This window comes from Asterias amurensis, chromosome 16, assembly GCF_032118995.1.
Source record: "Asterias amurensis chromosome 16, ASM3211899v1".
In the NCBI taxonomy this organism is placed as follows: domain Eukaryota; kingdom Metazoa; phylum Echinodermata; class Asteroidea; order Forcipulatida; family Asteriidae; genus Asterias; species Asterias amurensis.
Window position 1 is genome coordinate 17,625,744 of NC_092663.1, and position 14,124 is coordinate 17,639,867.

The 14,124-nt window shown below is 37.5% G+C and overlaps 1 protein-coding gene across 2 annotated transcripts in view; it reads left to right on the forward strand.

The window, feature by feature from the left end:
• Positions 1 to 14,124, forward strand: part of LOC139949303 (ubiquitin carboxyl-terminal hydrolase 40-like) — a 40,258-nt gene that overhangs the window by 23,674 nt on the left and 2,460 nt on the right. The window contains exons 3-27 of one of the 2 annotated variants that reach the window (XM_071947719.1): positions 3 to 70; positions 447 to 560; positions 997 to 1,122; positions 1,807 to 1,845; positions 2,467 to 2,613; positions 2,711 to 2,854; positions 3,187 to 3,312; positions 3,420 to 3,569; positions 4,253 to 4,321; positions 4,674 to 5,475; positions 5,639 to 5,720; positions 6,049 to 6,220; positions 6,536 to 6,638; positions 7,049 to 7,424; positions 7,932 to 8,067; positions 8,219 to 8,336; positions 8,488 to 8,576; positions 9,241 to 9,327; positions 9,566 to 9,667; positions 10,289 to 10,472; positions 11,561 to 11,795; positions 11,976 to 12,041; positions 12,151 to 12,367; positions 12,579 to 12,698; positions 13,442 to 13,542. In XM_071947719.1, the coding sequence (XP_071803820.1) occupies positions 3 to 70; positions 447 to 560; positions 997 to 1,122; positions 1,807 to 1,845; positions 2,467 to 2,613; positions 2,711 to 2,854; positions 3,187 to 3,312; positions 3,420 to 3,569; positions 4,253 to 4,321; positions 4,674 to 5,475; positions 5,639 to 5,720; positions 6,049 to 6,220; positions 6,536 to 6,638; positions 7,049 to 7,424; positions 7,932 to 8,067; positions 8,219 to 8,336; positions 8,488 to 8,576; positions 9,241 to 9,327; positions 9,566 to 9,667; positions 10,289 to 10,472; positions 11,561 to 11,795; positions 11,976 to 12,041; positions 12,151 to 12,367; positions 12,579 to 12,698; positions 13,442 to 13,542 (3,973 nt within the window). The remainder of the gene's footprint in view (positions 1 to 2; positions 71 to 446; positions 561 to 996; positions 1,123 to 1,806; positions 1,846 to 2,466; positions 2,614 to 2,710; positions 2,855 to 3,186; positions 3,313 to 3,419; positions 3,570 to 4,252; positions 4,322 to 4,673; positions 5,476 to 5,638; positions 5,721 to 6,048; positions 6,221 to 6,535; positions 6,639 to 7,048; positions 7,425 to 7,931; positions 8,068 to 8,218; positions 8,337 to 8,487; positions 8,577 to 9,240; positions 9,328 to 9,565; positions 9,668 to 10,288; positions 10,473 to 11,560; positions 11,796 to 11,975; positions 12,042 to 12,150; positions 12,368 to 12,578; positions 12,699 to 13,441; positions 13,543 to 14,124) is intronic. The other variant, XM_071947720.1, reaches the window with a different exon arrangement.

A 14,124-nucleotide genomic window follows, 5' to 3' on the forward strand; every position in this document is an offset into this window, starting at 1 on the left:
AGAGTCATTATTTGCGCTTGGATCATCAGAACTTGGAGAGTTGGTTAAAAAAGATCTTCCAGAGGCAAAGGTGTGTTTTCTTTGTGGTTGAGGGTTTTTGTTTGTATTTGTCTGCTATCTGACTGCCACTTTTTCAGTTTAAAAAAAAGAAGGGATAATAGGATACAATTCTTTTGGATAATAGGATACAATTATTTGTTGTGTAATCGAATTCAGTTACTTTTCCCTTTAATGTAATTGATGGAACTTTCTTAATGTGAAAGATTATCCGTGAAAAGTACAAACTGTAGCACCATCATTGGTCATACCCAGTGAGGCAATAACCTAGTTTTTAAGTTTTACCAATCTTCTTAATAATTGTCTCACCATTAATTTTACAGTTTGACATTTGTTGGGTAGAGGAAGTAGACACACATTGTCTTTAAAAAGTCTTGTTTTGTTTTTAGGTGCGGGTTATACCGATTCAGCTTCAGAGATTATTTGGTCGACTCTTACTTCTCGATCAGCAAAGTGCATCCACTAAGGAACTTACTGATAGCTTTGGTTGGCAAAACAATGAGGTAAGTATCCCTTGTACTGTAAGTGCTGTGTGCCGGTGTCATAGGGAAATCTAGCTGGTACTTGGAGATTCTGTCTTCCATTGGGAAATTAACGTGTGCTGAAGGAGGATAAATCAAAAGAGAAGTTTTAATCAGAGAAGTTTTTACACAGTTCCTGATATGGAGGGACAGAATATCCGGGGGGGGGGGGGGGGGGTGGACAAAGGGCCACACTGATATGAAAATTACTCTGATGAGAAATTGTCACCAACTTAATCACTGCATTTCAAATGGTGAGATAGATCAAGAAACAAATCTTCCATCATTAAAGCAAAGTATATTTTGTGAAACATTCCACAAAGCTTCTTGAATTTGAGAATATCAATTACTGCCTTGAAACGGAGCAAAGATTGCACAAAGTTTGACATAAATGATGAACTGTTATCATTCATTGCAGCAATTTCAACAACATGATGTACAAGAACTGAATAGGATTCTATTCAGCGCTATTGAGGATTCACTCATAGGAACATCTGGCCAAGAACTTATATCACATCTTTATCATGGGATTATTGTTAATAAGGTGAGTAGAAAGCGATTGAACCAAGAACTTGTATCACATCTTTATCATGGGATTATTGTAAAATAAGGTGAGTAGAAAGTGATCGAGCCAAGAACTTATATCACATCTTTATCATGGGATTATTGTTAATAAGGTGAGTAGAAAGCGATTGAACCAAGAACTTGTATCACATCTTTATCATGGGATTATTGTAAAATAAGGTGAGTAGAAAGTGATCGAGCCAAAAACTTATATCACATCTTTATCATGGGATTATTGTTAATAAGGTGAGTAGAAAGTGATCGAACCAAGGACTTATATCACATCTTTATCATGGGATTATTGTTAATAAGGTGAGTAGAAAGCGATTGAACCAAGAACTTGTATCACATCTTTATCATGGGATTATTGTTAATAAGGTGAGTAGAAAGTGATCGAACCAAGGACTTATATCACATCTTTATCATGGGATTATTGTTAACAAGTTGAGTGGAAAGTGATTTAACCAAGAACTCGGATCTCGTCTTTATTATAGGATTAAGATTATAGACAGAAACCCATGCATTTTGTGTTATAGTCACTATGCTGGATTGATTGCTTGTAAAGAAGGCATAGTTTTGTTGATGTGAAGGATCAGACTACTTACATAATTATAACAACATGTTGTGATTTTCTTTCTGATTTTCTTTCTGATTTGTGTAATAGATTACATGTGAAGAATGTGGAAGAGTCAGTGAAAGGGAGGTGAGGAATCTTTTCATTCTACTTAAGAAATCTTTATTTTTTATTTTTTATTTTAATGTTTAAACCATGTTCATTCGTTCAGCTGTGTTTTTTCCTCAGTCAGATTTTACAAGGGAACTGTTCCAAGTTTACTGTTTCTGTTTGCACCAAGCAACCAAACGATTTACTGTGTCTTTTTGCACCAAGCAACCAAACGATTTACTGTGTCTGTTTGCACCAAGCAACCAGACGATTTACTGTATCTTTTTGCACCAAGCAACCAAACGATTTACTGTGTCTTTTTGCACCAAGCAACCACACTATTTACTGTGTCTTTTTGCACCAAGCAACCACACGATTTACTGTGTCTTTTTGCACCAAGCAACCAAACGATTTACTGTGTCTTTTTGCACCAAGCAACCAAACGATTAACTGTGTCTTTTTGCACCAAGCAACCACATGATTTTCTGTGTCTGTTTGCACCAAGCAACCACACGATTTACTGTGTCTTTTTGCACCAAGCAACCACACTATTTACTGTGTCTTTTTGCACCAAGCAACCAAACAATTTACTGTGTCTTTTTGCACCTAGCAACCAAACGATTTACTGTTTCTTTATAACATTTTGCTACTTTGTTACAGGAAGACTTTTTGGATCTGACATTAGCTGTAGCTCATTACTCTGGGGTGCTAGATACTCTGAATACATGTTATGTTGATGTAGAACGAATGGAAGGACAGAATCAATACCACTGCAGTAGTTGCTGCAAATTAGTCAATGCTATCAAGGTGAGTGTTGTAGAGGTCCGTCTAGAAGTTCAATTTGTTTTGATTTGACACAAACTTTGACTAATAACAACCAACAATTTATATTTTTTGATTGCAGAGCGCCAAAATTCGGTCCCTGCCTCCTATTTTGACTGTGTCCTTGCTACGATTCAGCTTTGATTACCAGAAATGTCAACGATACAAGGAAATAGGGAAGTATATCTTCCCACAAGAGATTGACATGACAGACTACTGTGAGAAGGTGATTGTCAAACTGTATCCAGCTATGGCTATGACTGTTGCTAAGAGTGTTACTATGTACTATTCTTCAATGGCACACTGATCCAGCCGTAGCTGTAGCCGTTAATTTGGTTACTGCTTTACTATCTAGAGTTACCCATTGGAACACTGGGTTTTGTTATTGATGTCTCAGCCTGTTGAGATTTAACAGATTTATTGGTCCTGAAATCAAAACTGTACTTAATGATTAAAATGAGTTATATATCTATTGTTTGGGGTTGGATTATGAAAGCCGCCATGGCGTGATATATAATCTAATGTCAATATTAATCTTATACCCTTTGTCTTCGACAGAAAGAAACATCTAAGACTACAGTTTATGAATTGTACTCCGTGTTGATCCATAGTGGAAGTACACATGGTGGGCATTATCATGCATACATCAAGGATATAGATGGGCTTGGAAACTGGACAACACCTGTAAGCATTAATTACTATTATATCAAATTGACAATGAGCATTCAAGACATTACTAATGTTGGAATGTCTTTAACATCAAAGTCAATTTATACATTGTTATAATTCAGGAGAAGGAAGTGACGGTTCTACACAGTAAACCATCCAAAGATAGAAAAGTTGACTTAATTGAGCTTAATTCACCTTTGGAGCTGCTTGCTACAATGCTGAGAAAACGAGGTGGAGTCCAGCAAAAGATGCATCTTGATAAATTATGTCAGGTAAGAACCTTTCTTACCTTCATAAAACCCTCTTCAGTATTCTCTGAATTCAAAAGGTTGTCTGTGTAAGGGTTTTATTCAACATTCATAAATACCTCAGACAGTTTTTGCTATTCCTATTGGTGAAGAGCGCGTCCTTGGGGGTGTTTAAATGGTTGATAATGACCAGCTAGAGCTGTTATAACCGGTTGTTTTTGAATAGCTGAGATGCATATTTCTACGCACTAGAATGCATGTCCAAAAACTGTCTCAGTCATAAAATTGCAAACACAAGTACAGAGCTCAAGGACGTCGGAAAACAAATAGGTTTTACAGAGTTTCTTACTTAAGGACGTCGGAAAACAAATAATTTTTACAGAGTTTCTTACTTTAATACGCCTTTTGACCAAAAAGGCATTTTTGAATGGAAATAAAAGTAGTGACTCATTCTTAAACTGCTGTGTAAAACCTTGCAGGGTCGTTGCCGTCCGATAAAGGCCCTCGCCTTCGCACGGCCACGACCCTGCCAATTTTAAACGGCAGTTTAAGAACTCAACCCTACCCTTTTATTCCCTTTACTAAATATTAGTCTTAATAAATCTTGTACCTAATTTATGCTATGTGTAATTTCAATGGATACAAACAATCACTCGACTTGATAAACCTTTGTAATTTTTGTGGTGAATAATTTCTTTATTTTTTAGGCCTTAAGTGAAGAGACTGGTGTTTCATGGAGCAAACGATTCAAGAAAAAATATGGAACTGCAACCAAGGTAATCTGTAATTATTATGTTATTCTGCAATTCTTGATTTTGAACCTCTTATTGATACATGAACTGAATTTCGATTTGGAATTCTTTCCAACCTATCAGTGTTTATTGTCTTGGTTTTTAATTGAAAGTTGTTGCGTATGACTGTCAAATTTAATACTGAAGTGTGTTGCTGATGATATCACATTAATTGTTTCTACTGTTATACATCTTCTTAGTTCACAAGTTTGTGGTACATGAGCTGCATGTTGGACTTCCTCATACTTTTGAGGTCACTCGATTTGCTTTACTTATGTGTTGACCAACAAGGGTCACAATGTCTAACTGATTTCATTAAAATTGTTTCTTGTTTCAGTTTGTAAAAAGTCACCAAGAAGTCTTCTTATTTGACCCTCAAACAAACTCTGTGTCTATGAAGCAGCATTCACAAGAATTCCCTGTTGCCATGTCAACTGATGAGTCACATCAAAATGAGGACAATTCTGCAATGAGGGGCAGTTCTTGTTCTGAAGAGTCAACTGCTGGTCCTGGGGCATCAAACAGATTGAACATAGAAGGGTTCAAGGAATCTCAGAATGTAGAGAATGGGGCTAGACTGAATCCTGATGAAGTGGAAGGCGGAGACGGTGATAGTACTAAGTGCTGGACTGTAGACAGACATGGTGATAACAAGAGAATCCCCACCCTGGGGGATCATGTTGACAAGGCAGTTATACAAGGACCAAGAACTGATCATCTTCCATGTCATGGAGAAATTGGGCAAGGGGAGGTTTTAGAACAGTCTGGAAAGGACGCTAACCCTAACCCTAACCGAGTTTGTGAGACTGATGCAGACCCCGACTGCCAACAATTAACTGACCCAAAGACTTCTCAAACATCTTGCCATGAAACGCTACAGCAGACAACTTCAGAAAATAGCATTTTGGGTTCTAAGGCTCAATTGGATACTAAGACACAAACTGTATTCAAAAAGGGAGAAGACATTGATAAGTCTGAAGACCATGTGGAGGTTGAGATTAAAAAACACTGGTTTGATTTTAATGATTCCAAGGTGACATCTATTAATGAAAGTTTTGATCTTCCTAGACAGTTTTCAGGCAGGGAAAGTGCCTATATGCTTTTCTACAGAAGAAAGTCAATGGAGAGAACAAAAAAAGGTACATCTATGGAGACCATTTAAAATGTTTGTGTGTCATTTTACTGACAAATTACTTGTGCTAAATACCGAGATGACTTGATCTGAAAAGTGTAATATTGTTAATAATTTGTAAGGGCTAATTTTAAATGTTTTCTTTTTTGCTGTTGATTTTTATTTTAAAGCTGCAGCAAACATCCAACAAGGAATGCCAGAGTGGTTACTAAATGAAGTTCTTGATGCCAATAAACAGCTCAATAAACAGAGGTTCGTCAATTAGTTTGTCTATCTTAAACTTGTATCAAAAAATTGGGTGTGATCCCTGGCTACATGGCAGTTTATGTTGAAAGGCTTTTGACTGACACCCCTGGAACAAATTTACAAAATGGGGAGACCGCGGTTGGTAGCGGCCGGCAAATTAATCCTGAGGTTGCTGGTTCAAATCCCGCTCTAGTAAATTTGTCTTTGTTCAACTCCAAATAAAGGAGTCTTTTCGCAACCCTTAGGCATGTTGAGTTATTTTGTTCATCCTCACAGGTCATGTAAGACATGCAAACTGTAAAGCATTTATTTATTTCATGTTTGTCTGTTCCAGGGAAGAATATGACAAAGCCATAAACTCTGTACAGATCTCTGTTGTGTACAGTGATCTGTATGAGTACAGGTCTTGTGCTCTCCACAAGAAACCCACTATAGATGTAAGTCCATTCAGGCTTTCTATTGATAGAAGGAGGTCAGTGGCTGATCTTAAGACACTCATAATGAAGGTAAGACAAACATTTGTTTCTCTGTAAAATACTATATTTGACTCTTTGAGTCAATGAGAGAGTGTGGCTTTGTTATCAGCCATTTGGAGGTGATATTTGTGGGCGATACTACTTGTGTCTTTGACCATCTACCTCCATGTTTGACTGAGCCTTGATTTTGACTTGTGCCTAGATGTGCATTTCCAATAACTAATGTCCTAGGAAACTAAGAGAGGTTTGGGATAACCATGAGAAAATCTCTTTTGAGAGATTGTCTGCTTATTGTCTTAGGTAAGTTGATTCTAATCTTTGGTATTTTGTATTGCTTATGTTTAGGAGCTTGGTGAGTCTATTTTGAATGGTCTGACTGTTCAGAATGTATGTCTACATTCAGCTAAGCAGTTACCTGCCGGCCTACACCTCTACAACTGCTTATCTGGTGATTATTAAGTCATTGTTGGATTCATGATGTGTTCCTAATTACTAGTTATTCCTAAATGCAATGCCAATGACAGATTCAATAATATCTACAATGGGAGACTGAGATGCTGGTGGCAGCAGACATATCGGTCCTTTTTGCGGCTCTGAGCATGCGTAGCAGTATTGCACGTGTATGTCTGAGAACCCACACTACTGGCAAGAACTAAGTCCAACAGTCTCATATTACTGGTGTTTGTGAGGATGGCTTTTTACATTTCATTGAACTATTGAATAGCATGAGAATAGTAATTGATCTTGAGTGAAGTTATTAGTTTTAAAATTATTACAATTTGAATGACTCAAGGAATTGCTTTGGAAAATGGTCTGCAAGATTGGCTCAATAAGAATGTATTTTCTTCTCCAAATTAGAAGACAATTCAGCCATCCTTAAAGACATTGGTCTGACTGATGACACACTTATTTTTCTCTGGGATGGGAAGAAAGTGGATGGAATGGAGATAAGAAGTGGAGAGTTATGCGAGCCAATCCTCATCAACTTGACTTATGCTGTGACCAGAGATAACCAGGAAACTGCAGAAGTCCAGAAGGGCTTTGCTAAGGATCTGACTATTGGAGAGATGCGTGCTTTGACTAGTGTTGAGACTGAGATACCCCCTATGTTCCTAACAATTAGTAGGGTGGTGTCAAGTGCCGTCTTGATCAGGGAGGAGGAAGATGGTAAGACAGTGGAGGAAATGGGGATGAAGGATGGAGACAGAATTATTGCTGAGTACAAGAGGAGAGGGTGAGTTCAAAGCAACAGATAACCCAACATATAAGTAGAAAAAAATAAATCTGTGAAAACTTAGGCTCAATTGGTCATCGAAGTTGCTATAGAATATTTTTAGAAAAACACCCTTGTGTCACAATTTTGTGTGCTTTCATCATCATCATCATGATGCTCTGAATCCATCATGGGGACGTAGAGCCGCCCAACCAATGCGATCTGATGCATATTGCCACAGCTGCCGTACCTGAAACTCGAAGTCTGATTCCAGCTGACACACTCAAGGTGTTACGAGGTAGATGCCTAATAAAAGTCTTTTGTAATAATTATTTGAGTGAGAAATTACCTCTTTATCATAAACTCTGTTACTTCAGAGGGAGCCGTTTCTCCAATGTTTTACACTATCAACAGCTCTCCGTGACTTATTACCAATTAAGTTTCTTGCTAAAAATTATTTTGAGTAATTAGTGTCTAGTGCCTTTTATCTATATAATTTGATAATATAATGATATTGTTCTATTGTAGGAAAGCGTCATCCTTGGCTGCTAATGAAGCGATGCGTCAAAGCCGTCTAGTTCTTGTGACAGTTGAGAATCGCTGTAGTGTAACACCAGAAGGAACAGAGTTGCCATTGATACAAGTTGAAATTGACAAAGATGTGGTAAATGAAATTTGTTTTTTAATACTAGATATAGTGTGTTTTACATTATGTTTCTCGTGAAGTTGGTTCTCTTGCATTGGTTTTATTCCTCATAATGAATAACATTGATGTATTAATTCTGAAACTGTACCTTGACATTTGCTGCCCTCAGACTGTTGCCGAGCTGAAGACCTGCGTCTGCTCTCAGTTAAAAGACACAAATAATCAGATAATAACTAGTGAATGTCGGCTCCGTGTTAATGCATACAGTGCCGGACTACAGCCACCATGTAAGTTGAATTTACATTATTACAAACTAACGCTTTAGTTCAGTTATTTGATATATTGAAAAACCCAACCCAAAATCCTTTACCCTCCTAATATTGCCATTATTGGATGTTACTTTAACCAGTTTTCTTTGTCGTTATTTTATTTTTCCAGTACACGAGAGTCTAAAGATAGTTGAGTTTGGAATAAAGTCTGGTACAGAGTTGGTCATAGAGAGAGGTGAACCACCCAGGACTAATCAGGTACATTTCCCTTCTCTCAATAGCTCTTTTCACACTGCTCTATTCCCCAGGGTTAATAATGGCCAACCTTTTCACACTACGATTGCACTACCCCCGGTCTGCCCAGGCAAATGGGCATAATACTCTGGGGAATATAGCCACCCCTGCTGCAGGGTATGGGTAAGAGCTACAATCCTGGGGTATTCTTGAAACGTGCAACAAATACCCCATAGCGTATGGACACAAAAGTGTGCCTGGGTAAACATGGGGTTAACAAATTCCCAGGGCTTACCCGAGGCTGTATTCCACAAAGAGAAAAAATGCAGTGTGAAAAAGGCATTCATCTTTAAGTCTATGTGCCCTGACACACACACCAAATTCCCAGGGCTTACCCGGTGCTGTATTCCACAGAGAGAAAAGATGCAGTGTGAAAAAGGCTTTCATTTTTAAGTCTATGTGCCCTGACACACGCCAAATTACAGGGTACTTTACACAATGTTACAATGCTACCCATAGAGGATTTCTTCAGTAGTGAGGATAATAAAATGGTAATAGAAGTAACCCATAAATTTAACCATAAGGGTGTGTGCTGTCACATAATGCGGAATAACATCTGAAAGTATTGTACGTCAGCAAACTTTGAGCAAATTAATAACTGTGATTAAATTGAAATGTTGCTCCACAGATCACAATCGGCTTTTCAGTTTGTGGTGGAGGAATTCAACAGAACCCAACAGAATTGATGGTTGACAAGAAATCAACAGTGCAAGAGGTAGGACAGACTGATATAGTGGCAAACATATAGGGTACTTTTACCGTTTTTAAAATATTGTCAATCTTATAGTGAAGATGACTTAAATAAAATATTGTCAACCTTATAGTGAAGATGACTTAAAACCCTTTCCAACTACACTTGTATCAATTTATTGACCTCGTTGTCTTCTTTGTTATGAATTTCTTTCTTGTTGAATAATCCATTAAACCCTATTAATTTTTGTTTTACTAAACAGACTTTGGAAATGGTGGTTGGTATGTCTGGTGTGACTGGTGATCAATGGCATCTACGTAAGACCAATTGGTGTGGAGAACCAACAGAGTTTCTTCAAGACACTGTAAGGGAAATGTTACAATAGTGATACAAAACAGAATGAGCCAAATGGGAGTTTTATTATTGCCTTTTTGTTATATCAAGTATCAACCCCAAGGGAAAATTGACTGGGTGAATTTTAAAATAATTTTGGGTTGAATAAAGACAAAGTTACTTGAGTCTGCAACCCCTGGATTAAAGTGTCAGCGCTCTATCAACTGAGCTGTCTAGCTGTAGCGTTGGCGATCTCCCTATTTTGTTAATATTTTTGTTTCGGTGTTCCAGTTGGAAGCCATTCGACTTGTTACTGCCGTGTATCCAGGGATCACACCCATGTTAATTATACAACCTGGGAAGTAGCAGCAGATGGATCACCTTAAGGGTTGACAACCTTTTTGTAAACAAAATAAATTCTTTTTGAACTTTCATCTCGGCATAACTTTCATGTGACATAAATAACCAATAACCCCCTGTTACCAATAATCAGTGACTGATTCACAGAGGACTGGGTACTGTTCCATCATCAAACATTCTCTCTATTTAGCATTTTTTGGTTTCTACTCCACTCCTTTATTTTCATGTTCTCCATTTAAAAACCTTGATTGAATGCTAACCAAGCCATTTGTCTAACTCTTATTCTTGGTAGAGCTCAACTCTAGACCAAGAGAACATCTTGAATGGTGCCTTGTTGCTCCTTGAGGAGGGTCGATTACCTCCTAAAGGTTTTATTCGACTACCCATCTGGATTTACCCATCTCCAGATAAGGGTCAAGATTCAACCTCCAATGCTCAGAAGGAGCTGCTCAGTTGGATGAACACGCAGATAATGAGTAGGTTTTTTACTTAGTTTTTATTTGTATTTGGGTTGCTATTTATTTACCTTTTTAACACACCTGTTGCTAGTTTCTGGTTGCCTGAAACATGATCAGAAGGGGTAAACTAATATACAAATATAACATGGTTTGAGGGTGACTAGTCGATTAGCTCTCCGAGGTATTATAAGTTGACAAACTAGGAGCAAGCGGAAATGATGACTGAAATAAAATGCATTCTGGATAATTTTTTTATGAACTTTTTTTATTTATTTTAACTTCTGCACTATGAACACAAAAACTGACTGAATCTGTTAGGATTAATTCATAAATACCTCAGACAGTTTCACTATTCCTATTGGTGGAGAGCGCGTCAAGTGGGTGTGTATAAACCTTTGTTTATGACCAGTAAAAAGTGTTGAAACATGGGCGTGACACGCAAGCTTGCACCTGTGCTTATAAGACAGTTTCTTCATTCCTATTGGTCGAGACACCTGGCACGTAATGATGAATGGACCAATCAAAACTCGACTCTCGGTCATGAATATGTATGAGGTATAGTAATATAGGCTAGTGAACTAGACACGCGTCAAGGCATAGTTCCCAGAGCAGGCAATAGACTTATAATTTTTTACTGGTTACAGTGCCCTCTCATAACGTGAACCGTGAACAGCAATTAAAAAACTGAATCCGGGGAAATTAAATGCGTTCCTTTTATTGTTGAATCAATTTACTTTAATTATCCATGTGTTGATTGCTGAAGTAAAACCCTGGCAAGTTTCTTTCTCACATTTTAGGCCGAGGTGTGTTATAAAACACATATGGACTGGCATTATTCGGTAAATAGCGAATGTCTATGGCCTGTGAGTGTCCAGAAGAGGGACCTATTTCCTTGGGAAGTAGGTCCCTCTTTTGGTTGCTCAAAGTCCCATGGGGGAATAGACATGCATTATTTACCTCATTGTCAGTCAATATATGTATAATAATGAGGGGGGTATTTCATGGAATGTTTATCTGTAAATATCATTGTAGAAATAAATTTGGGCATATTCCTTCTCATGAGTAACATCCTTCATAAATATCCTCATCCATTTAATTCCTTACAGATTTAATCTTGTCAAATGAGTCGCAAAAAGACAACACTGTTGGAAAGTCACAACATGCTCTGGTAGGGAATGTAGAGCTCTCCCAAGATGCTACCTTAAATGATTTTAAAGTGCAGATCCTAACATTGCCAGGGATGTCTGAAGTAGGTCTACCAGGTCCAGACTTTCTTAGAATACGTCTTATGGATCGAGGACACCTTGGACGGGTACTCAGAGAAAATCACCAGACTCTCAGGTAACATGACTTGTCACTTGTTGTAGACAAATAATTCCTAACAATCACTATAGCATCATGTCACCTTGGTAAAGAAAATGGAAATTTAACACTCTGAAAATGACACATTTCAAATGCAAACCGAAATGAGCTTAGAATATTTCTCATTGTTTTTTAAACACTATATCATTTTATTTGAAGGAAATTAAAGATCGCAAGTGCCTCTCAAATCGCAGTTCAAATTTTACAAGAAGAAGAAAACCTCAGGTATGTAGATATTGTTATTACAAATGTATCTATCAAAGTTTAAAAGGACATGAACGAAATCGAACTTTTATTTCTTAATAAAATAACTATCCTTCACTTTTTTGTTCAGTGTTAGTGCAATAGTTTTAAACATCTGTCGACGTATACCAGAGACACGTACTTACCTCAATGCAGAAGAACTGATATGGGACACTTCTAAAGCAGCATCTCCAGAGAGTTTACGACAAGTTATAGCTGACCATTTCCTTCTTCCAGTGGAGCACACTGCCATCGCTAAACATCTCATCCAAAAATTTGAGTGGCTGGTCATACAACAATCAGTGACGGTAAAGTATTTTAATTCATTTCGGCTGTTTTACTTAAACTCTGAAACTCCTTGTAAAATCAATCTGGAAGGAAAACAAATCTACTGAATCTACAAATCTAACTTAGAGATTAAGTAGCTGAACAGTCCATTGGTTTCATTTAAAAAAAAAAAAGATTTATTCACCAAGTTAATTAAAAAAAAAAGGAAAATAATTTATTTCAATTAATCAGGAGAAAAAATCTGGAAAAGGGCGCAACAAGAAGAAAGGAAAAGGAGGAGCCAAGGCGCTCATGGCGAATCTCAAACAAGCTCCATACCACATTAAGGATGGAGATACACTTGGTGTCAAGGTATGCTACTTTAAGTTACTCAAACAGTCATTCATTGTTTTGTATTAAGAATGTGGCCTGAGCTCTTGACCACACAGACTTTACTTGTGTCAGGACCCAATTTCATAAAGCCTGTAAGCACACAAATTTGCTTAGCACAGAAAAGAATTGCTTAACAGAAAACAGGTATCCAGCCAAAATTACTTTAAGTCTTCATTGTTGTGACTGGTGCTCTAATTCTTTGCTAGGCAAATAAATTCTTCAGGTGGTATTTTCTGCTTAACAGCTTTGGCCTAGAACACATACAATGAATAAGAAGTGATTGGCACAACCTTTAACAAAACATATTAATGAGTGGAATGGAGTGTCGTGGCTGAGCGGATAAGAGCATTGGACTCAAGTTCTGCTGGTTAAGTCATCAAGATGTGGGTTTGAATCCCGCTCGTGAGACTTGTGTCCTTTAGCAAGACACTTAACCATAAGGTTCTCTCCACCTAGGGGTAACATGCGTACCTGTGAGGGCAGAGATGGTTTATGTGAGTGATTAGCTTGGTGCCGCGGAAACTCGCAGCACTAGTTGTATACTCCCCAGGGAGCTGAGATGGTTTAGGGATTGAAATATATGGCCCAGTGAACAGGGGTAATAATGTCAGAAGCGTTTTGATACGCCCTTCGGGCTGTGATAAAGCGCTATATAAAAATTAATTATTACTATTATTAATGTATGCTAAAAGTTAATGGAATAATTCTTGTTTTTCTGTAAGGATCTGAGGTTTGACTCTTTAAACAAGGATGATTTTACCACAGAGGAGGATGATGATGGGAAGAAGGCATTGGAGAAAGAAGTAGAGGAGAAGAGAAAAAGGTAAATTATTTGACAAATATTAACATTGACACCTTGAAGGCACTGGACACTCAACATAAATGTTAGTATAAAAACTTACTTGGTAAACGAGCAATGGAGAGCTATTGATAGTATGAAACATTGTTAGAAATGGCTCCCTCGCGTAGTTTTTGAGAAATAGGTAATTTCTCACTCAAATGCTAAAAGACTTCGGGCCTGAAGTTTTTATGAGGCTTCTAAACGCACACAAACTTGTGCACCAAAGGTGTTTTTTCTTTCAGTATTCTCTTGCAACTTTGATGTCCAATTGAGTTCAAATGTTTACAGATTTGTTATTTTATGCATATGTTGAGATACAACAAGTGAGAATACAGGTCTTTGACAACTACCAAAGGTGTCCAGTGACTATAATTGAAACTTTGTTGCTGCTGCAACAGGGGGTGGATTTCACAAAGAGTTAAGACAAGTCTTATCGACTCATCTTATCTCCTCGTCTTACCTTAGGACTAGCCTTAAGTTTTTAATATCTCATAGGTCTTGAAAAAAGCTTGAGCTTAATTTGAGCTAAACCTTATCTAAGTTGGCTTGCATTTTGTTTTTGTT